At 35.7% G+C, this 25339-nt stretch overlaps 1 protein-coding gene across 1 annotated transcript in view; it reads right to left on the bottom strand.

Annotated features, from left to right (window-relative positions):
- Positions 1 to 447: 447 nt before the first annotated feature.
- cnsta (consortin, connexin sorting protein a) overlaps positions 448 to 25339 on the bottom strand; it is a 32304-nt gene continuing 7412 nt past the window's right edge. Inside the window, exons 3-11 of the mRNA XM_084392457.1 lie at positions 22882 to 23024; positions 20537 to 20567; positions 20110 to 20196; positions 19937 to 20042; positions 17828 to 17849; positions 17600 to 17693; positions 11321 to 11877; positions 2879 to 3020; positions 448 to 2782 (exon numbers count right to left, since the gene is read on the bottom strand). Coding sequence (XP_084248583.1) covers positions 2574 to 2782; positions 2879 to 3020; positions 11321 to 11877; positions 17600 to 17693; positions 17828 to 17849; positions 19937 to 20042; positions 20110 to 20196; positions 20537 to 20567; positions 22882 to 23024 — 1391 coding nt within the window. The 3' untranslated portion in view covers positions 448 to 2573. The remainder of the gene's footprint in view (positions 2783 to 2878; positions 3021 to 11320; positions 11878 to 17599; positions 17694 to 17827; positions 17850 to 19936; positions 20043 to 20109; positions 20197 to 20536; positions 20568 to 22881; positions 23025 to 25339) is intronic.

The raw sequence follows: 25339 nt of genomic DNA, 5'->3' as shown, positions 1-25339 counted from the left end.
TGTAAATGGTTATATCTACTATTTTTAATTGTTCATTTTTACATAAATTACTTGGCATGCAGATAGATAATTTAGTCAGCATAATAAAACTATTATTCGGAAAACCATTTTCTTCTGCCATGTGACATTTTCCCAGGATATCCTATGAGAAAATGGTCATTTTATTGATCTGGAATTGACTGAATTGTGAAACGTCGTCTCTTATTACAAGTGGTTGGAGGAGAGAGCTGGATGATGTAAGCTGAAAAACAAAGTCATTTCAGAAATGGAGCAAGTTATTATATTTCGATAAAATATTATGATTATTTTTTTACTTTGGAATAATGTGCACTCATGAATCGTGCACAATAAAGTGTGTTAAGAAATGCTACTTTTAATTTCATCTTGATTTGAATGATTAATGCATAATACGACTTTAAAAACTTTTCATTCAAATAATACAATCAGTCCCAACAATAAGATTTATTCACCATGTATTTTTGGTCGAAGACATCTCATTGCATTTTCCTTTAAAATGTTCTCCCAAGACAATAACTAAACAGATTTGAACCATACAATTAGGAAATACAGCAATCGTCACATGATATATACACAAAATCAAAATGAAGAGTTTATATTAAATATAGTTTCCAATGGTCTCTGTACAGACAGTATAAGAGAGTGCATGCAGCAGAACGTGTGATTCTAAAAGACTTTGTTTTGCTTTAAATAAATACTGAAAACTCACACAATAAAGACGTTCAATGGTCATCTGAACCAGCCAGACAACACACAAATAAAAAAAGAAAAACAGACAACACAAAATAAAGTTTTACAGTTCCCGCCAAGTACTTTCACGCACTTGAGCAGAGCACAGCAAACTACACGTTACTTTTACTTCATTAACTGCAGACATTACCATAGTAAGACTGTGTCTCAAAAGGAAAATGTTCAAGACACAAGATTCGGTAGAATAAACACAAGATGCACTTATGACAATAACCAAATAAGAAGAAACATGAATTAACAAAAAACTAAGTATTCGAATACCATGATTACAATAACTGTTAAGATTATTAACAATAGACATGCCTGAGCAAATGATATTAAAATCTTATGACATTCTTGTTCTAGTACCAATTTCATCTTAAAAACTTTCCATTGGTAAATACAGTCATGTACTGGAGGCCTAGTTTAGGGGAAAACAAATCCTAGTTACCATAGTTATCAATTCTATGGGGAAAAAGGAAATATTTAATAGATTTGGCTATTTTTAAAGTCACCATGAAATCAAAATGACAATTCTTGTTTGTTGTCTTATGGAATTTTGTATTTATTATAAATGATTTATCAGTGCACATTATTTATTTTTTTAAAGTCATGTGCCTTCTTAATCTTTAATCAAAATAACTTCCCCTCCCTCTTTCAGTGACATCTCTTCTCCTCTCTGGTGATGTGTTTACTGACCAGAGGGCGGGGCAACCTGTCACTCACATGAGATTAACCAATAGCAAACCACAATCAAATCAATTCCCAATGAACAAAATCAAGCCCCGCCCTAAAATCTTTCTTGTTCAAGAAGTTTCCCCTGAATGAATCATTCATTCAAGAGATTTGTTAAAAAAATGCTGATTCATTCTGTAATGAGTCTTTGAGTGAATCATTCATTCAAGCCGATTTAAAAAAAAAGAAAATTATTAAATATATTTAAATAGACAACCATCAATTTACTTTTTGTCAGAACCTTTAGTTAGGAGAATAACAATCTCTATTTTAAACAAAAAATGGTGATTTCCAGTTTATCCAGAATCGTGCAGCTCTAGTGTGGACTCTTGTATTACAAATGATCTGCCATCTAACTGAATAAAAGAAGTGTGAATTCAAGCAATTTAGTAATAATATAAAAATAAATGCAAAGTAAATTCAGTCTGAGGGTTTGTGTTTGACACTGCTAGTTTCAAGTATAAGACTGAATTAAAGAAGATCTATATCGATTATTAATTAATAATAAATCTAAAATAAATAATTAATATCAATGTTGTGTTAATAATGATCAAATTATTGCCAAATCTACCAGACAATTCTCTTTGCTGTTCAATAATAATTAATGGGAAACTATAGTCACTGGGATTTGTCTGTATCTATATATAGCATCTATAATTCCTCAATATACATGTATTGCTTTCCTGTCCCTATTAACATTTTTATAAACAAAGACCATCCAAGCCCACCACAGGAGAATGCTACGTCCAGGCTACAGATGGATATGTCCATTATTATATCTTCAGTTCTACGGTGGTCATTCAACTTTCTGAACGAATATAAGACAACCAAATATTAAGATTTTAATTTTAAGACTTTAAAAAACGAAGTCTCTTCATATGAGGTTCAGTTGATGGCAGTAAACAGTGGGCTACTTGAGTCGAAAACTGGCCAAAGTGGTTTCCGGTGTCTTCCAGGGGCCGGACGTCCCCTTTAGGACCTCACAGACGGGCTCCTGCGTCAGTGTGACCCAGCGAAGGCCTATTTATGAGGATTTCTCAGCATCGAAGATCACGGAGGCAGAAAAGCAGAAAAGCAGACTCCTCGTCCTGCTATGAGCTCGGGGACAGCCAGTGTTTGAGCTCGTCCATTCCCCTCTGCACCCGTCCGATGTAGAAGTCCATGTTATGGGAAAAGTCCGTGCACACACTGGATTGGGCGTCTCCGAAAGTGCAGTAGAGCGCAGTCCCGCCCACACTGATCACCACGGTGGCCAAGCACAACAAGAGGAGGAGGAGCCAGGAGTCCCCGCCCACCTCATCTGCATATCAGGTATGAGCAAATCAATGGAGAATCAGAACATGATCAATGTGAATACTGCAAAAATGAGATTTCAGAAAACAATAGTGGTTCTCACCGTGGTCCAGGCCTTCGTCAGGTTCTCGGAAACGGACCTTCCTTTTGGGGACGGGTTTAGAGGCAGCGGGGGGAGAGCTGTTGGCTCCTTCCAGAGACACTCTTCTCTTTAAGATCGACACAAGACCAGCAGCCGGAGTGATCTGAAACACAGACGACAGGTTATTGAGAAAGATTGCTGTGCTCAAAGGCTTGGAACGAGGATCTAATTTAATTTCTCACGAAAATGAGGTAAAGCTGTGCACTAATGTACTTTACCCACTAGATGTCACTATGAGCTGAGGGCTTAAAATATATCAAATAAAGCGTGATACAAACAATGGAACACTGTAAGATGTAAGATTTAGATACAAAAATGGCATTTATTGCCTTTTTGTGTAAAAGAAACAAGCTGGTTTTGGTCTTTGACTGCCTGATTATGAGGTGTAGAATGTAAAATATAATGTTAGATAATATAATGTTATCTAATTTTGTCAGATTAAACAAGAAATATTTTTTGGGATTTACATAAAATACAATAAGCACTTTACAAAATGTTTTTGAATTTATTTACATTCATTGTTCCCTAAATTTTATATAAATACTCAAATAAATATAAATACTAAATCTACATACAAGTCAAGAACATTTATATTTATAGTGTTAGTTATACATTTATAGTGTGTTAATGTTAATGTTTATAAAAGAGAATTTCTTTTTCTTTTTTTTGAAAAAAAGAATATATATAGAATGTTAAATGCAGCATGCTTTATATATATATATATATATATATATATATATATATATATATATATATATATATATATATTGTATTTTTCACCCCATCCAGGCAGCATCTAGAAACCAAAATAATTTAACAAGTCTCTAACAAGACTATATAGCCTACATAAGCTCATAATAAATCTGTATTATCAAGCAAGTATGTTTAATAATACATGTCCTTTAATATGCATCAAGGAGCTGAAATCCATTTCCTCAGCATTTCATCTGAATTAGGTTTACCTTTACCCCACCTCATAAATGATGTACATGAGAATGAAAGTATTGGAGATGGTCAGGAAAGAGGAGTCAAGTTACGTTACATCACAACCCACAGAGGAATGGAAAAGGTCACGGAGAGGTCAAACTAATAAAGACCAATGAGCACTGAGAATATCATGAATACCATGAATAAATCTGAATATTAATGATGACATGAGTGCGTGTGCGTGTGTGTGGCTTCATAGCAGTTATTACCTTAAACTAAAACTTCAAAAAAAGGTTTTTGCTTAATTGAAATAAAGAATAAGAAATGTTGCCTTGGCAAGTACCTGAAATAAAAGTTTAAGTAAAAGAAATTAAATGAAATTAAAGCTAAACAGAAATATATATATATATATATATATATATATATATATATATATATATATATACACTCACCTAAAGGATTATTAGGAACACCTGTTCAATTTCTCATTAATGCAATTATCTAATCAACATGGCAGTTGCTTCAATGCATTTAGGGGTGTGGTCCTGGTCAAGACAATCTCCTGAACTCCAAACTGAATGTCAGAATGGGAAAGAAAGGTGATTTAAGCAATTTTGAGCGTGGCATGGTTGTTGGTGCCAGACGGGCCGGTCTGAGTATTTCACAATCTGCTCAGTTACTGGGATTTTCACGCACAACCATTTCTAGGGTTTACAAAGAATGTTGTGAAAAGGGAAAAACATCCAGTATGCGGCAGTCCTGTGGGCGAAATACGTTGTTGATGCTAGAGGTCAGAGGAGAATGGGCCGACTGATTCAAGCTGATAGAAGAGCAACTTTGACTGAAATAACCACTCGTTACAACCGAGGTATGCAGCAAAGCATTTGTGAAGCCACAACACGCACAACCTTGAGGCGGATGGGCTACAACAGCAGAAGACCCCACCGGGTACCACTCATCTCCACTACAAATAGGAAAAAGAGGCTACAATTTGCACGAGCTCACCAAAATTGGACAGTTGAAGACTGGAAAAATGTTGCCTGGTCTGATGAGTCTCGATTTCTGTTGAGACATTCAGATGGTAGAGTCAGAATTTGGCGTAAACAGAATGAGAACATGGATCCATCATGCCTTGTTACCACTGTGCAGGCTGGTGGTGGTGGTGTAATGGTGTGGGGGATGTTTTCTTGGCACACTTTAGGCCCCTTAGTGCCAACTGGGCATCGTTTAAATGCCACGGCCTACCTGAGCATTGTTTCTGACCATGTCCATCCCTTTATGACCACCATGTACCCATCCTCTGATGGCTACTTCCAGCAGGATAATGCACCATGTCACAAAGCTCGAATCATTTCAAATTGGTTTCTTGAACATGACAATGAGTTCACTGTACTAAAATGGCCCCCACAGTCACCAGATCTCAACCCAATAGAGCATCTTTGGGATGTGGTGGAACGGGAGCTTCGTGCCCTGGATGTGCATCCCACAAATCTCCATCAACTGCAAGATGCTATCTTATCAATATGGGCCAACATTTCTAAAGAATGCTTTCAGCACCTTGTTGAATCAATGCCACGTAGAATTAAGGCAGTTCTGAAGGCGAAAGGGGGTCAAACACAATATTAGTATGGTGTTCCTAATAATCCTTTAGGTGAGTGTATATATACCACTGATAAAAGCATATAACAAATCGACTAAACCTTAAACTAAATAAAAAAACTGCAAATATAAAAATAAAAGATATAACAGCATTATTGCACTAAAGTAAGTAATAAAGGGGGAAAAAGCATTAAAGTTCATTTTAATTGAGAGGAATAACTACGCCGATACCATTCGTTTGTGCTCTTATTGAATTAAGACTAATTTTAACAGTAACTCAGGATTGTTTTTCACTAAAAAACCTTGGTGTCAACTCATTTCACCCAGAGAGCTTCCATATTTGGCAAGATCGGTCTCAATGAAAACAAATGTTTCAAGCACTGCAATTATAGTTCTCTATTTTTGCTCCACAACAGCCATTTCATTTATCAACTGAGACAAAAGCCAAAGGGAAAAAACTTTAGGGAAAAACTTTCGGTTTTATTAAAAGCCTTCATACATTGATTATATAACATGAAGTAGAAGTTGCTGAAGTAGGCTAATTGATCCTTAATGTTATCTGAGGAATACAAGCGCCCATGTGTTCCTAAAAAAAGCCAAACAGCAAAACAGTCCACTTCACTACTGCATAAAACTCGGTTTTGTTTTTAGGCTTTCATAAAACAACTTATTTTTATGAAGTAGAAAAGCACATGAGCAGCGTGACAAATTAATAGGACAAACAAACAAAAAAACACATGAATTAACCACTTGAGTAATTAGACTTCAAAACACACATTCTGAGCCAATCAAGTGCATTAACAGTGAGTGATCAACATAACAGGACAAAAATAACACATGCTTATCATCGCAAATGAAAAATCAGTTTCGGCTCCTCAAGTGTACTCGGATGGCCCTCTTATACAGAAAAACATCACGTTTGATGAGTGTGGACATAAATCAGTCAGGTAATGTAATGTTTGCTCTCTCTCTCTCTGGTCATTCAGCATTATTAGCCACATATCACTCCATCACTGACCAGACCTGGAAGACATTCTGTACACATCTAAATAACATCGACTCAGCAGCAGACCTTCAGAATAAATCCACTTCCAGGATGCTGTGTCATTAATTAATGATTCAACAGATATACTTGAAATTAAAGATGGAAAAAAAACAGATTTCTAATTTATTCCGTCGACAGACTGATCCCCCAAATGATCTGGTTAACTGATGGTAGACTGATATCGGTGAGGCTGATTGATCTGCTAATATTTGGCATTTTGAGATTACTGGCATTGATGGATAATGAACAGAACATATGCATGGTTTTCAAAGAAAATCAATGAAATAGTGTAAAAACGAAGAGTTTGCTCAATTTTGGTTACATCACATCTCATTTATATGAGCATTCATAGGTCATCCTGCTCTGTAGATACTGACACTGATAGTGGAGGCAGTAAGTTGTTTTTAATTCATTATTTTATTCGGGAAGGATCCATTAAATTGATCAAAATGGACAGTAATCAGTGTGAGTGTAATTTCAAGTAAGTGCTGTTCTTTTCACTTTCTATTCATTAAAGAATCCTGAAAAATTGTATAATGTTGTTTTCCAGAAAAATATTAAGCAGCACAACTGATTTCAACGAATGATTTCTGAAGGATCATGTGACACTGAAGACTGGAGTAACGATGTTGTAAATTCAGCTTTACATCACAGGAATAAATTACATTTAATGATACATTAGAAATATATTTTTAGATTGTAATAATGATATTTCACAATATTACTGTTTTTATTGTATTTTAGATCAAATAAATGCAGCCTTGGTGAGCATATGAGACTGACTGATTGAATGATAGTGTCTGTTAGTTGTTTTGGATGGTGCTACCTAATGAACGTGATTCTGCAATACAACATGCATGATGAATTTCTTAACAGATCCTAATTGTGCTAGGGAGAAAACGGCTTATCCCATTCTGTCGGTGCTGTGTGTATCCAGGACATCAAGTCAACAAATACACCAATAAATAATGTTTTATTTGAATATTGCACGTTATAATACTAACACGTTTTGATTTAGTTTTCCAGGTCAGTAAGTTCTGTCTGGTTAAAAAGCATCAAAATTTGGTCCTGCTGAACACGATTGGGTTTGCACTCACACTCACACCATGTTTTCTCAGTATGTTTTCAACCTTTCCAAGAAAAGGGACATGTATGTTCAAAAGTCAAACCATTTTAACAAGCCCGAAAAACTTGAAAATTGACAGTGGAGGCTGAAGGTCATTATGAGTCAATGGGGGCCTAACATTCTTCAAAAATTCTTCTGTGTTTCGCAGGATAAAGTCATGCAGATTTCGAATGACATGAGGGTGAGTAAATTATGGTGGATTATTTTTATTTATTTATTCTGGGGGGGGGGGGGGTATATTCTTTTAACTAGGGATGCACGATATATCGGCCACCATATCGGTATCGGCCGATATATGTAAATTTTTAATGTTATCGTTATCGTCCCGATTGGAAAATTCGGACGATATATTAAAGCCGATACATAATGGATTATTTCCTTCGGCTGAGACACTTCAGACGCACTGTTCGCCATGATGGTTTTCAATTGATTGAAATATGATTGGAATCACTTCAAAAAAGGAAAATACGGTTCAGTGCAACATGTGCAGCGCAAGTCTGTCATATATAGGCTATATAAATCATTATAATTGTGTGCTTGGAACATGGCTTTTAATGGTGAGACTTTTGTTTTTCTAATCAGGTTAAAATTATATAAAAATTTGGATTTACATTTATCGACCAATAAATCGTTTATCGGCTTTCAAATATAAAGAATTATCAGTTATCGCTATTGGCCAAAATTTTCATATCGGTGCATCCCCACTTTTAAAATAACATTTTTGGCCCTTTAAGGCGATGGCATATTGATAGCAGGCAAAAACATCGTTTTTTTTTTACTGGTCAATTTTGAGATCTTTGGATATTTGTCTTCAATAACATGTCTTCTTTCAGACTTGTGGTGAAAAAAAGTCCGAAATACACATTTAGGTCTTTATTTTACTACACTTTGTCTGTTAGCGTCTGTAGATTTCTCATGAATTCAACAAAAGTTGGTGTTCTTAATCAACATGCTGCTCCGCAATTGGTTGTCTGCACCCTGTCATCACATGCACCGTTAGGAAGCTCTCTCTCTCCTGTACAATGCTGTCGGATCCAAATATAGTAATTTCCTTTTTATCAGCAACCAATCGTGAAAGTAAAAGGGCTGAATGCGCAATCTCATTGGCTGATGATAAATCTTTAAAGCCCGTTTTCTCAAAATGACTTTTCTCTCATACTCCAAGTCCGAAATCTCCACTTCAGTAGCACCTATATACACCAAACTTTCCAGTCTTGTACCTAGTTATATAATTATTAAGACATTTACAGAGGGATTTGTAAATATATTATTCCTAGCTTTTTTATTCCAAAAAACATGGCGAAAATAATTATTTTAAGGCTATTGACAGTATATTCTCTGATTTACAGGATAACAAAAGTAGATATCCATAAATCCCTCTGTAATTTTTTTTTCCCATCTAATAGTGATTTGGCTTTATCCAATACTCAGATTTCGTTTTTTAAAATATATGCAAATTAGCACATATTTAATTAGATATTGCCTAATTTGCATATTTAAACATTAAATTACAGAAAACTTGTAATACATTTTTTTCTCATCTTAATGTAGGTAATCTAATCAACTGGGAAAGTTTCATGGTGATATCTGCTAGTTAAAATGTTTACCCTATTCACCTATAGTGTCTCGCCTTAAATTGATAATACACTATAAGATAATGGTTCACAAAAACTGCTCTCAAATAAAATGAAAATAGTCAGGGTCCGGACCAATTTATTTCATTCGAGACTGTGCACCTATCACATACTGTTAGCTTTCAAACGTATGGGGTCAGTGTTCTTTTGAGCTTTCTATTCAACAACAAATGCTGAAAAAAGTATCATGATGGTCTCCACCAAAATATCAAGCAGCACAACTGTTTCCAACACTGACAATAATAAGAAATGTTTCTTGAGCAGCAAATCATCATATTAGACTGTTTTCTGAAGGATCATGTGATACTGAGTAATGATGCTGAAAATTCAGCTTTGCTTTCATAGGAATACATTTTATTTGAAATATCTTGAAATAGAAAATGGTTCTTTTAAATTGTAATGGTATTTCACAATTACTGTTTTTACTGTATTTTTGAGAGTCTGAAATCAAGATTCGCCCCCCAAAAGCAACTGCGCATGACATGTTTGGGAACACAGCACAGAAGCATTAAAGACACATGTTCATGAAAGCCTGTATTGTGCTGGCAGAGATCACTGGTCCAGATTCTATTGTTGATTGTCTCACTGAGGGTGGAAGTGTCATTATGACATCACACACGGCTGCCTGTTACAATCATTCAGCTCTGGCATTCAGGGGAAAGGTCACCCTTCAGGTCATCCAGCTCTCGCAATCACTGCTAAGATTCCCATATCTATTATGCATGTTCTTCTTATCAGACGCCTTCTCACCACAGTAATTACCAAGCCAGGGAGCTGAGATCACACACAACACGCTGAGCTTAAAAAAAACAAGTACAGCAAGGGACATACAATCATCACAAACACAGACGAGTCCTTAAAGGGATAGTTCACCCCAAAATGAACATTTTGTCATTACTTAATCACCCTCAAGTTGTTCCAAACCTGTACGAGTTTCTTCCTTCTGCTGAACACAAAAGAATATATTTAAAGAATGTTGGTAAACACACAGTTGACGGTATCCATTGACTTCCATAGTAGGAAAAAAAAAATACTATGGAAGTCAATGGGGTCCATCAACTGTCTGGTTACCAACATTCTTTAAATATATTCTTTTGTGTTCAGCAGAAGGAAGAAACTCGTACAGGTTTGGAACAACTTGAGGGTGAGTAAGTAATGACAACATTTTTATATTTTAATGAACTATCCCTTTAAGCTCTACTGTGACATGCTGTCGATTGACAGTCAATAATAAAAAAATAAATAAAAGTATCATTAGTATTTTTTCTATTTCTATTAATCTATTATTATTATGATTCTTTTATGTTTAATAAAATCATACAATGTTATTACTTACTATATTTTATTATATTATTATGATAATGACACATGACTCCCTCAGTTTGAGGGTTTAAAAGAGAGACTTATTTTAATTCTTTAGTGCAAAAATAAGTTATTGTTGATAAATTATTGGCTGCAAAATAGGTAGAAATCGATATAAACAGGTTTATATTCCCTTTCTATTCCTATCATGCACAATTTACCGGGGTTGAAAAATTCTAAGTCAACTAAATCACAGTATTGTTTAACATTGTTATAGAGGTGATGAGGGTATGCTATGTAAGATGATGACATCACTCTGACATCATTGGATGCTATAGCATGATGATGCTAGCAGCTTCTGAATCTTAAAGGAAATGAAGTTTCCCAAACCATTTTAAAAGGTGATGTGTGGAATTTTTCCAAAATTAATATACTTTCTCTTTTCCCCACTTACTATGCAGAGAACTGTAAGCAAGCAAGCCATTAGTTGGTTGATTTTTGCATTTGGTGATGGGCATGCTTAACCTTTAAATCTCTGCCAAATGTGCATACTATTCATAATGTATGCAGAATATTAAACATTTCAAATCTAAGAGTCAGTAAAAGCTTAGCAACGTGCTCAAGGGCAAAATTAGAAGGCCTTTTAAAACGAATCTGATTAGAAATCATCCTAATTCTCAACACAAAGCCATGGCAAAGCAATATGTCAAAATAACATTTGAAGTCATTTGAATTTGAACTAAATTGACTGAAAAATCTGTGTTACTCACCTCTTCCACCTGTATGCGCTTGGCCATGTCATCCAGCATAGACACATTAATAATATCCAACAACTCCACCCCATTCCCACTCTCCTCTAGCTCCAACTCTGGTGTATTTTCAGGAATATCCTGCTCCTGAGGTTCATGATCTTCACCTCCTTCCTCCAGCTTTAGAGCCTCTTCTACCTCCCCTGCGTGTGGCACATCTTGCCCCGTATCCACGGTGTCCCCCGGCCCCTCCATCACCGCCCCGGGGCCGATCGTGTCCGTCTGAAGCTCCACTTTGCCTGGTTGAGCAGCGTCCATTGGAGACTCTGGCTCTGGTGAGGCATCCCTGTGGGAAGCTGCCACACTTATGCTCTCTTCTTCTGCTCCTGAATCCACACAGGCTGGAGAGGAGGAGCCGTGCGTCCCGGCTGAGGAGGAGGAAGAGTGTGTGTCCGAGGAGGGGGAGGGGTCATGCTGATGTTCGCTCTGGTGGGATTGTGGGGCAGTGCTGCTACAGTCGTCAGGATGGATGACTTCCTGTTGTGCCTCATATGTACTCTGATCCTCCATAGCCGTCCCTGTTTTAGATGGAGAGGGAGAAGATGGGTCATATAACACCAATGAAACTTCCTTGGGAGTAAAAGGTTCAGAATGGAATACCATCATACTGCATTCGGCACAGTATGTACAGCATATTGTCTGCTTTTTGTTAAAATAACATATTTCAAACTCAACATTTCATCAATATCATGTCACTGTTTAATTATGCAAGTGGAGTCCAGTTATAATTTCTTAAATAAATATCATTATTTAGTATTTTTTATGTATTGTTAATACTATTTTATCTAGTTTTTAATGTAGATTTTTTACTTTATGTATATATATATATATATAGATAGATAGATAGATAGATAGATAGATAGATATGTGTATGTGTGTTGATAGATAAATAGTGTGTGTCTAATCTATCCATCTATCTATCTATCTATCTATCTATCTATCTATCTATCTATCTATCTATCCACACATATCTATCTATCTATATCTATCTTTCTACACATATCTATCTATCTATCTATCTATCTATCTATCTATCTATCTATCTATCTATCTATCTATCTATCTATCTATCTATCTATCTATATCTACACATATCTATCCATATCTATATCTATCTATATCTACACATATCTATCTATGTCTATCTACACATATCTATCCATATCTATATCTATCTATATCTACACATATCTATCTATGTCTATCTACACATATCTATCTATCTATCTATATCTACACATATCTATCTATCTATCTATCTATCTATCATCTATCTATCTATCTATCTATCTATCTATCTATCTATCTATCTATATCTACACATATCTATCTATCATCCATCTATCTATCTATCTATCTATCTATCTATATCTACACATATCTATCTATCTATATCTACACATATATATCTATATCTACACATACAGTATCTATCTATCTATATCTACACATATCTATCCATATCTATCTATATCTACACATATCTATCTATCTATCTATATCTACACATATCTATTATCTACACATATCTATCTATCTCTATCTTTCTACATATATCTATCTATGTCTATCTATCTACACATATCTATCTATCTATCTATACACATATCTATCTATCTCTATCTTTCTACACATATTTATCTATGTCTATCTATCTACACATATCTATCTATCTATATCTACACATATCTATCTATATCTACACATATCTATCCATATCTATATCTATCTATCTATCTATATCTATACATATCTATCTATCTATCTATCTATCTATATCTATCTATCTATCTATATCTACCTTTCTACACATATCTATCTATGTCTATCTATCTATCTATCTATGTCTACACATATCTATCTATCTATCTCTATCTTTCTACACATTTCTATCTATGTCTATCTATCTACACATATCTATCTATATCTATATCTATCTATATCTACACATTTCTATATATATCTACACATATCTACACATATCTATCTAACTATCTATCTATGTAATAATTTAAATAAATTACCAGTTTGTATACAAATGTCCAAAAGGACCAGTTCACCCATAAATTTATTTTAAGTTTGCTCTCCCTCATGTTGTTCCAAACACGCATGACTTTCTTGCTTCCATGAAATGGTGAATTTTCAAAACTTGTGAATAAACAGGGTGCCAATTCTTACATTTAGAATTTTGCCCAACCCTGATAAATGCTGGAAAATAAACTAGCATGATTATTATGGTGGCATGCTATTCGGAGCTGAACATACCCGATGTCCCTCACCCCCACCTGCCTGCACTGTGTCTGATCTCCTTGAGTTGAACAGCCACATGGCCATTTGACCATCAGGCCCTTGTGTACAACAGAACAGATCAATGGAAGACGATCAATCACTATCGATGCATCAAGGCCCTATTGCCTGAAGCCCTGCAGATCAATAATGCAGGACTCCACCGTTGACTGTTCTCGTGGTCGTAAACACGCCAGGCGCTGTGCAGCTCAGAGACAGGATCTAAGTAGAGACAGCTCGCTGCAGTCAGAGCTCAGAGAAAGACACATGACAACCAGTGCTGGGCCTGACACGCTCTATCGCTCATTTTCTACAAAACTACACTCTCCCTGCTGTCTTCCTACAGTTTAGGGACCAGATTTACGAGTATCAGCTGTGTTAAAAAACACCTGTCAGGATTTACTAAAGACACGCAGTGAAAAATGAGCGCTGAAAAGGCGTGGACAGTTATTTTTTGCAGATTACCTTATTGCATATTCATTTGTAGTCCCTTTCAGATGCAAAATGTATGGGGGAAGAGAATTTAAATGAATCATGCAAGGTGATTTATTAAGGTTTGCGCTCGTCAATTTACTGGTATTTGTGCCATAATTTACCGCCCCAAAAAAAGCATGTCTTAAACAAGATGCTAACTGGTAGCGGTAGTTGGTCATTATGGAAATGATCGTCAGTAGATCACGCGCAGAACTTTCCAATCCCATCGGCGCCGTTTTGTGATTGCACTCTCATGCTACTTTGCCCTGTTTAGTAAATCTGGCCCTAGGACTCATTTTCCGGAATGTTAGTCAAGTATTGCTGTCCAAGAGGTCCAATTCTATTAATTAACACTTTTTATGTGAAACAGATGCACTCAAGTGTCACACTAGAGATATATTTCCTTTCCCCTTCAAATTCTATGCTTGAGGTTAATAGTTTAAAGTAGGGGAAGTAGTTCAGGGTTCACAATTCCAGTCCTCGCGCCTCTCCACTCCGGACATTTTGTATGTTTCTCTTATCTGGCACGCTCAGTTGAGGGGTGGGCTCCATTCGACCATATGTGAACTGCAAAGTGGCCTTAAAAAGGGTATGTAATCATCTTAAGAGAGATTCCAATCTGAATCACGTGTGTTTGTAAGCGGCTGTTCGCAGGTCTAAAGTGCATGAGACGTGACAGTTACAAGTCAACTGTCATGATAACGGGTTAAATAAGATAAAACCAAATTACGTTTATTTTCATATTAAACATCGCAACATACATTTATCATTTAGTTTAGGGTTTTTGAATTTTACATTAGATTAAGTGAAATGCATCATTAATAAAATATAAATATTTATATAGATTTAGATGGATTTTATACATATACTCGAAAAAGAGTAGGGGTGTAACCCCGGCATCCTGGCCAAATTTGCCCCTTGGCCTCTGTCCATCATGGCCTCCTAATCATCCCCATACACTGATTGGCTTCATCACTGTCTCCTCTCCACCAGTAAGCTGGTGTGTGGTGGGCGTTCTGGCGCAATATGGCTGCCGTCGCATCATCCAAGTGGATGCTGCACATTGGTGGTGGCTGAGGAGATTCCCCCTTTCATGTAAAAGCGCTTTGAGTAGGCCTACCTAGAAAAGCGCTATATAAATGTAATGAATTATATGGATTTTGTATACAAAATACAATTTTGGCATCAAACCTTAAACGACACGACTTGAGTTTCGTCTGTGTTTGACATTGCATGGTGTTGCAAATGAACGCATTCTGTAAAGTGAAGTGAACTCCAACTGATATCCCATGCTCAGGGAGTAGAGAGCAGTGAACACTGCATAGGGACCCTGTCAATCGGGACGCACCCGAGTTCATGGAGCTCTCTTTTAACAAGCTGATGATCTGAATCAGGTGTATGAGATAAGAGAGACATACAAACTGTGCAGTGAGCAGAGGCACGAGGACTGGAATTGGGAACCCCTGAAGTCGTTGGTGACAATATCGACTACTATACCTGATTTAAAAAAATAAAATAAAAAACTATATAATTTTCTAGTAATTAAATGTTTTATAACCGAGGATAATTAAAAATAAATAAATGAAACAATTAAATAAATACATTTCATATTTTTATTTTATTAATTTTAATAAATGTACTCATTAATTTATATTTAATTAAATTTATAAAATTAAAAATATTAAATAAATGAATTAATAAAACATTTTTTATTTTATTTTAAATATTTTAGACTTTTCCAGCCAGGAAATCACATATTTAAAATTGATATTTTCATTCCATAACCAAATTAACCTGTAGCATGTATACTGTAGATTAAGGTTTTAATGTGTTTTATTTCTTTTTTTTAACAGACAAAATACCACAGATGTATAATATTGGATTTTGTATCAGTTACTGGCCATAACATGAAAATAATGATCATTTAACATTTTTCTCTGTGCATCCCTACCAAAGCCCCATTTGCAAAAAGTTTATTTTTTCTTTGAAAGGTTTGCTGATGAATTGAAACACATCAGCCAATCAGAAACCACAGTTCAAGCCAACTTCAAACGCACAGTGACGTCTAACAACAGGAGGCATGATATTAGGACGAACTTTTGGACCGGAATTCTGCATGAATGAGCAGGCCAGGGGAATGCCATCAATCTCTAACTCGTGTTTCGCAGGGTGAGATGCACCTGGCCAAGCAGACCCCAGAACAGGTGGCCGGGCAGAGGGTGCTGCACGAGTGACAAAATGTGTGTGTGGTGCTGCCATGCCTGGAGTGTAAAAGTGAAACCGGGTCATGGAACTCAATGCGAGTAACACGGTGTTCAGGTAACATAGCCCAGCACCACATCAGCTGCGAGAGCTAGTGAGAAAGAGAGTCTCATCAATAAGGCATGATTCATGAGCATGATCTGGAGGGACAGAAGGGAACTTTAACTTTAACTCTTGTGTGTGTGTGTGTGTGTGTGTGTGTGTGTGTGTGTGTACTTGAAGAAGGGGACATGGTGTTTGTCCTGTCCATAGATGATGAAAGGAATTGGTCAGGTCTAAATGTACAGTAGACTAGGTTTTAACTAGGTGTAAAATAAGGTTGTTTAATTGTATTTAATTCATTTTTATTTAATTTCAATTAAAATCATTTTGTTTCTCGAAAAGAATCTGTAAAGTCTAATTTAGCAAGTGCACGTAGACTGGGTGTTAACTTCTAATATTAAAATATGAAATGAATGAATTAAAGAAAATACATAATTTAATTATTTAATTTATTTACCCTATTTATTTTCTTAATAAATATTAAGTTGCTTTATTTGCCACAATTCAGTGAACATTTATTTTCACAAACATGTATTAAAATATTGCAACTTTCTCCACCTCTGAAACAAATTATTTGCTTTATTTAATAATTAGATTTTTATTTAATTTAGATTTAAATATATTTGTTTCTTGAAAGGAATCTGTAAGGTCTAATCTATTAAACATAAGGTAGACTATGTGTTAACCAATAACATTAAAATATGAAATGAATTAAATAATAAATATTTATTTTATCAATTTTATCAATTTTATTTACTCTATTACCCTGTTTACTTTCTTAAATATTAAGTAGATTTACAGTGCAAATTAATTTACATAAACACTTATTAAAATACTATGACTTTCTCCATAACTTTGCGCTAATATAACCAATGAGGAAAAACAATATTTATCAATAATATCACAGTTTAACATGTTTTCATCCAACCAAATCCTGATATGTAAAAGTCCTGCCCTATTTCACGTTGAATATTCTGTTTTTCACAGAAATGCATCAAATTGCGGCAACTGCTCAGATGGTAGGAACATCCCTAAATATAGATTTTTAAAACAAATGAACATGTTAAATTGATAAAGCAATTGATAAAGTCCAAGATGATGAGTTTGTTGTTTCCCCGCCTGTAGTTCATGGTCTATTTTATGTGATCTGGTCTGTCATTGGCGAAATAAACTCACCTGAGCTGCATGAAAGCACTTGCGTGATCAGGTTTTGCTCTCCTCCCAGTGTTTCGCTGATCACACTGTTTCTTTGCACTTTGGACACCTCACACTATGAACACACACAGAAAACACTGACTTTTACCCTCTGTTCTTTAAACGTGTACCCCCCCCCGCCGCCCCATTATGGTTACATACATATCCACATGGGAGTCCCAAACATGTGCATCAAAGAGGCCGTCTTACCTTCTCAATACTCCGTGCAGGTCTGAAAAAAGACGAGAAATAGTAAAGTGTCAGTCAAAATCATCTTAAGGACTTGTAGTATCCTTATTTTTTTTTCTTCATCTCTCTCGTAGAGGGACGACGTGCAAATCTAAGGTCGCTCCGCTCAGCGGGAATCTAATATTAGCACGGCACATTTCCCATACTGAAACTCTAGCACTTGTCTCAAATTGCTGAAAGCACAGCAATGGGCCATATGTTTAAACCATTACGGGACTCCGAACTGCAGCTAGAGCGCAGAAATGAGAAACAGACTGGCTAAATTTAGCAGGGGAAAGAGAGAAGCTCAGGTGCGGCTGCCGGTGACAGTGTCTGGCCCAAATTAATAGGACAGAAAGACACAGCTTTTACCCCGTATTTAAATTGTGTAGTGGCTCGAAAGGTTAAACATTTACTTGTACTCCATTTACAGCAATGCTGACATTTTTATAGAGCTCAAGCTCCATGGGACACCAGATCTAAGAGAGTATAGATAATAAAGAGAAAACTTTCGGGGAAGCAAAATCATTTTTAACAAAGTAGTTTAGAGCTAAAATAAATAAAATAATATTGTATTCTGAACGTTTAACCTAATAATTGTCATATGTTGTGGATTAGCAATCAAGAGAAGTCTATATAAAGCACCTACAGGCAGAGGCACTGACAAAATGGCAAAAAAAAAAAAACCACAGGAAAAGATACCTCTCAAAAAGATGAAATGAATGTCCTTTTAGAGGAGATAGAGCGAAACAAAGATGTAATTTTTACCAGATTTAAAGATTAAAAAATATTTTTTTTATTAAAATGATTAGATTAAATTATTTCTATTTTTTGTTTTGTTTTCTGACCTTTTTAATTATTTAATTTATGCATTAATTTAACCAACAACAAAAAAAAGAGTAATACATTGTACAATAAAGTACAATCAAAACCTTATATTATAATCACATTGCATTTGAATAAAGTTAAAGATGTAATCTGCCGGTTGTCCTGCAGGTGTCCTCATAAATCTGTCTTCTTACGATGCACTTGGGGATATACGATTACTCCAGAGCACTCGTAGATCTACGAAGATTTTCAAGTGCTACTTAAGCTACGATGCTTTTGGGAAACAGACCATAATATTAAGATCAGTCGTACGATCGTTTTAACGATCAACTTAGGCTTACGATGCTTTTGGGAAACGCAGCCCTGACCTGTGCGACTGAACTAAAGTAGCGTGCAATAAATAAAAATAAAAAATAACATAGTGTTGACCTTCTCTATGTGACTAAACTAATGAAGCATGCGATAAAAAATATAAAAATAAAATAAAATTGTTGATCTGATCTATGTGACTGAACTAATCTAACATGCAATAAAAAAAAATAATAATAAATAAATAAATAAATAATTGAATAAAATAGTGTTGCCTTGATCGGTGTGGCTGAATTACTGAAGTGTGCAATAAAATAAACATAAACAAATAATAATAAAAAGATAAAGTTGACCTTACCTGTGTGACTGTACTAATGTAGCATGCAATAAAAAAAATTATAAAAAACATAGTGTTGCCCTGATCTGTGTGTCTGAACTACTAAATTGTGCAATAAAAAAATAAAATATATACAAATATAAAGTTACCTTATCTGTGTGACTGAACTAATGTAGTATGCAAATTGTTTTTACAAAAATAAGTGTTGCCCTGATCTGTATGGCTGAACTACTGTGCAATAAAATAAAAATTACACACTTTTTTATGTATAAAAATACTTATAATACTTATAATAAGTATAAGTAATAAGTAATACATGCAATAAAAAAAAAAAAAAAAAATAGTATTGCCCTGATCTGTGTTGCCGGACTATTGAAGTGTGCAATGAAATAAAAATAAATATACAATAATTAAAAAAATAAAGTTGACCTTATCTGTGTGACTGATCTAATGTAGCATGCAATAAAATAAAAATAACATAAATAAAGCAAAATAAAAGTGTTGACCTGATCTCTGTGACTGAGTTAATGAAGTGTGCAATAAAAAAAGAAATGAATAAATAAAGTTGACCTGAACAGTGTGGCTGAATTAACATTGTATGTGTATCGTGCACTCACTGCCTGTGCGTTCTGCAGATGTGTCTCAGTTTCTCCAGGTGTTCAGCATCCAGGTCGCCGTCTTCTCGCCTGTCCTGACACCGGCCAACCGAACTCCATCTCCTCTCTGATCACAGAAACAGGTGTTCTATCGAGAAGAACATCTGAGTAACAGTTAACCAGAAGCCACTTACCCCACAGCTGCTGTAGAGCGGAGAGGTTGGACAGTAGACGTTCATGATAGAGTCTCTCTAACTGGATGAACCTGACTGCTCTCTCATCTTGGAAAATGATCTGGTTCAGGAAAAACTACGGCAAGTGGGAAACCCCAAAGCACCAATGCACTTAACAACACCGGACCTAAAGAATGCTACAGTGAAATACTATCTCACAAGACGACGACTGCCTGCAGTAATGCACTAAAAGTAATACGATAAAAAGCTCTATATCCATAAACATAGCAAGCATCCCTGATTCTGTTACAATAACAAAGGCAACCGGGTATAAATTAGGAGCTATAACGGAACAAGCATCAATAAAACCCCAAAAGCTGTACAAACACACCATTACGCAGCGCCTTGTATCATTAGACATGTGAACAAATACAAACATTAAGGATACAGTCCTCCTCATGCATAAATGACTCTGCAATCTGTAAAAAAAATGAATGAGCCTATTAGTGAGTATGCATTACATTACACAGTGAAAAGCATCATTAGGTAAGACCCTACAGTAACTCGAAATTGTATTGTATTATATAAATGAAAGTACATTCAAATTGTGATGAAAAGTTGAATCACGTTTCATGTATGAATCTATATTACTGATCTGTTAAGCATTATATAATGATTGTTAATGAGAGTTATTTAAAGTGTTACCAATAGTGCTAAAACAGGCTGCATAAGCAATCTGTAATTGTACAGATGTTTTATACCTGATAAACATGTCATTTAAACTCAGACAGCATTTGTTCTACAACACCTGCATGCACATTATCGCTATCTGAGCAAAACTCATGACATCGGCTCTCTTCAAACTCCTTGCGAAGTAAAGTCAGCGGTGAAAATCACTACATTAATCACTAAATCATTCAAAATCGTAGTTTAAATTACCGTTCACAGCCTGAACAGACATACAAACATGGGAGGTCATGTCTGTTGATATGATTATGGATCACATGACGATTTCTGAACGACTCACTTTTGCAGCTTACTTTCAATAAATGATCTGGGTGGGCTGTGGATTGGGGAAGTAGCTTTGTTGTTAATGTTAATGTTAGAGTATGTCTACATAGTACACTGAATTTAAAAAATCCAGTTATCTATGATTTGTTCCTATTAAATTCTCTTATAAGAACAAAAATCCACAGGGGAATACATGCGAGCAGTTTCGACAGTCGTCTTGTAGCTCCTTATAAACCTCTCCTCAGGATGATACAGACCCAGCTGCACATCTGAGCTAGTTCTTGTAAAGCATGTTGAATAAGGTTGAGCTCAAATAAACATTTAACAGAGCTTGACCATTTAAGGTCCGGTTATTCTGCTTCCTATCAGATACTTCATGTTCTGCTATCAGTCAATGTTATCAGCACTGGCCAACAGCAACAACAGACTAACACGAGCTTATTAATGAACCACGTGGAACAGCCCAGGCAAATTCATCTCGTGATCTGGCTCACGCACATTAGTTTAGACTGAAGAGATGGTTTGCACCATCTACTGGCAGTGATCAAAACATCTGTAATGCTGCTAAAGATTTCTATTTCAAATAAATGCTGTTTTTTTAAACTTTCTATTCAAAGAATCCTGGAAAAAAATTGTATCATGGTCTCCACCAAAAATATTAAGCTGTTTCCAACATTGATAATAACCGAGTATCAAATCATCATATTGGAATGATTTCTGAAGGATCATGTGACGATGAAGACTGGAGTAATGATGCTGAAAATTCAGCTTTGCCATTACAGGAATACAATTACATTTTAAAATATATTAACTTTTTAAATTGTAATAATATTTCACAATATTTACTATATTTTTGATCAAATTATGCTGGCAAAATCAACAGCCTAATCAACTTTGAAAGAGGAGAAGAAAAGGCTTCCCAAAATAGGCAGTGCATCCAATCTCTATTTTGATTTTTTTTTTTTATATATATATTTATGTTTTTATGATTTATTATTTTGTACACCATACCAGAGACTATTTCCTTTGACCATACTCAACACCTTAAACATCAATCCCTTACAGCCTTGTTTTCATTCATGTGAAATGAAATACTGCATCCGATTCCGATCTCACTAAAGTCTGTTAGAAACAAACAATCACGCACTAATGAATGAATGGTGAGAGATGACATTTACTTTAACAACATTTAATTTGACACCTCATTACTAATTTCGAACAGAAAGAAACACATGAGGGCTTTTCGCACTTCAAATAGTTAACCCTGGTTCATTCTAAACCCCGGGCAAACCGAATCCTGGATCTTGCTTCACGTTTCACACTGCTTAAACTTTACCCGAGGTTAACAATTAATCCTGGGTATTCATAAGCTGCCGTTTCACATTGTACATTCTTAAACCCTGGGTTAACGTCCTTATTTGCATATATATGGTGTCAGTGTCACTGATTGGACGACCTGTTTACATAGAAGCTCTAGCACCTGTCCCATATCATATATAGCTGACTGCACAATCAAGTTGTTTTCTGACTTTTCGGACACATAATTGTTGCTAAGCATCTAGTCGAAATTATCTAACACCGTATGTTTCTTTCACCCTGCACATGTTTGGCACCACAATGCAGGGTTAACAGTGTAAAAACGGGGCTAACCCTGATTTTACATCACAAGTGTGAAATTTTCCTTTACCCGAGGTTTAAAGCGGGGTTTAGAATGACATTAACCCGGGGTTAAGTGCCCTGTGAAGACCCTCAGAGAGGAGATGAACAACATTAGTATGAGACCTGATGGAGGCAGTGTGGCAGAAGAGGGTGGTCTCCCTGCTCCCCCAGCTCCTGGAGAGATGCCGACAGGGGGCGTCCGAAGCCCTGGGGGGAACCAGCATCGCCCTGAGGAGGTCCTTCAGGGCTGACAAGACCCTCTGACACTGGAAAAACAACAACATCATCTTTAAAAAGTGTTGACACTGAAAATTTACTATGGTTTCACTGAAGTAACACTAACTGTATGGCATTTTAGCATAATTATTATTACCAATGGACTTTAATTTATGTGGATCATCATTTTAGTATTATTTATACGCTAGTATTATTTATAGTTTTAATTAATATTGTCTTTTATTTTTATATTTGCAGTTTTCATTTTTAGCCATTTTTGCTTTTGTCATATTATTATTATTATTTACTTATTACTATTTAGGTTTAATTAGATTTTATTTCAGTTTTAGCCTTTATTTCCATTTTCGTATTTTATCCCATTTTTTATTTGAGTGCTTCAACAATCAACTTGTTTCAATTAGTTGTCAAGGCAAAATTTCAATTTAGTTTTTTTAAAGGGGTCATATAATGCCATTTTTGTACAAGCTAATATGATTCTTTAGGGTCTAAATTAAAAGTTTGTAATATACTTTCATTAAAAATTCTCATTAGTATTGTAAGAAAACACTCATTTTACCTGGTCAAAAACAGCTCTGTTTTCAGCACACCGTTTAAGTGCATGTGTCTTTAAATGATAATGAGCTTTGCTCACCCCGCCCCTCTGTTCTGTGCGTACACCGTTTGAAATAATAACACAATAACCATAACGCGTTGTTCATTATAAACGTGGGATTATGAATTATATTGAGAACGTCGTACATAGAAAACATGCCGTAATGTACCCTGAGTGTAAACAGCCGCATTCATCGTGAAGCGTGCAAGCGATTTGCAAAGATTAATATAAATATTAATATAAAGGTTAATAAAACGTTACACTCACTTCTTCTTCTGGAGGAGCAAAACCAGCTTTATACTGACCTCGTTTGTAAAGCAGTCTGGTGTGTGAAATGATTCGCGCAAACATGAAAGCATTGACGTTGATCGTGGGGAATATTCCCTTCGAAAACAAAACTCAGCCACTGCGTCTTCAGCGGTTCGGATTTAGGAACATCAACATGACTGCTGTGTTCCTTATTACACCCAAGAACAGAACACCAATCGCTTAGACGCCATTCTGCTCATAGACAGTGCTCCAGCGTATCAACAATGACACGCGGACTATGATGACAGACAGCTTGCTCACGAGCGAGGGCGGGTCTGTGTTGAAACGCTGCTGTCAATCAACAATCGTGGGAGGGGCGTGTGACGTCACTAGGTCGAACGCCTTGATTTGAGACGGGAAAACATATAAGGAGATAAAAAAAATAAAAAAAACTGGATGTATTTTTATCATTTTATGATGGTTGTGTACAGGCACTGCCAACACACATTTCAGTACAATCAACTTGTAAAAGTGCATGTACCATTATATGACCCCTTTAAAAGTTTAATTTAGTGTAATGCTTTTATAATTTATTTCATATTATTTTAGCTTTTTTTTAATAGTTTTTAATTTTAGTTAACGTTAATAACCCTGATGTGGTTATCTAAGGGTATGTTTACAAGACAACAATGTACTAAAAATGGGAAAGGTTTTCCTCTGCATTTTCCGCGTATAGACGACTGTATTTTGCTGCCAGGCCGGTAGTTGGTGGCGATGTCACGATGTAAAGAAACACTACGCGCCTATAGACTGAACATACGCATGATATCACTGGTTTCACATATTCACGTTTGTGTAGTTTACACTGAGACAATAACGGAATAATTTTCAAAAATCCACACTTTGAAACCCGGGCATTTTTGGGGCATTTTCAGGCCCCAAAAACAGTTGTTGCGTAAATGAACGGCCAAAACACATAAAAAGTTTTACGTTTTTAGTTGAAAACGGTGTCATGTAATCGGCCCCTAACACAACAGGCATCCAAAATGTCCCTTTAAATTTAATGGAGCGGCAGCACCCAGCGTTTGCACATCAACACAGATACATCTCACTCTAGAGGTTGGCCCGTATTATTCATGCCACTCAAACCTGTCTGAAAGGTGCACGACAACAAAGGGACACACAATCACTTGCTCTACAGCAGAACTAGAAACAAAAGTCTTGCACTATTACTCACGGTGCCTGACTCCTCAGAGACAATAGAAATGCCTCTCCACCCAGTGACAAATCAATGCATTCATGTCATTCAGGATGACACTGTTTGGACTAGGTTGTATCTCAGGAACAATTTAAAGTCCAAGGACCATTCAGTATCAGTAATTTGTATTTTTGTATATAAGTGTGACCTGGTTCCTGAATGTGTGACCTGGTATCCATTCTTTCAAGCAGAAAAGCTTGAAAGAATTTATCCATTCTTTCAAGCAGAAAGAATGGATAAATAAT

Source organism: Rutilus rutilus, assembly GCF_951802725.1.
Source record: "Rutilus rutilus genome assembly, chromosome: 21".
Taxonomy (NCBI): domain Eukaryota; kingdom Metazoa; phylum Chordata; class Actinopteri; order Cypriniformes; family Leuciscidae; genus Rutilus; species Rutilus rutilus.
Note: the sequence above shows the minus strand (reverse complement) of the source record. Positions and strands in the feature narration are given on the sequence as shown.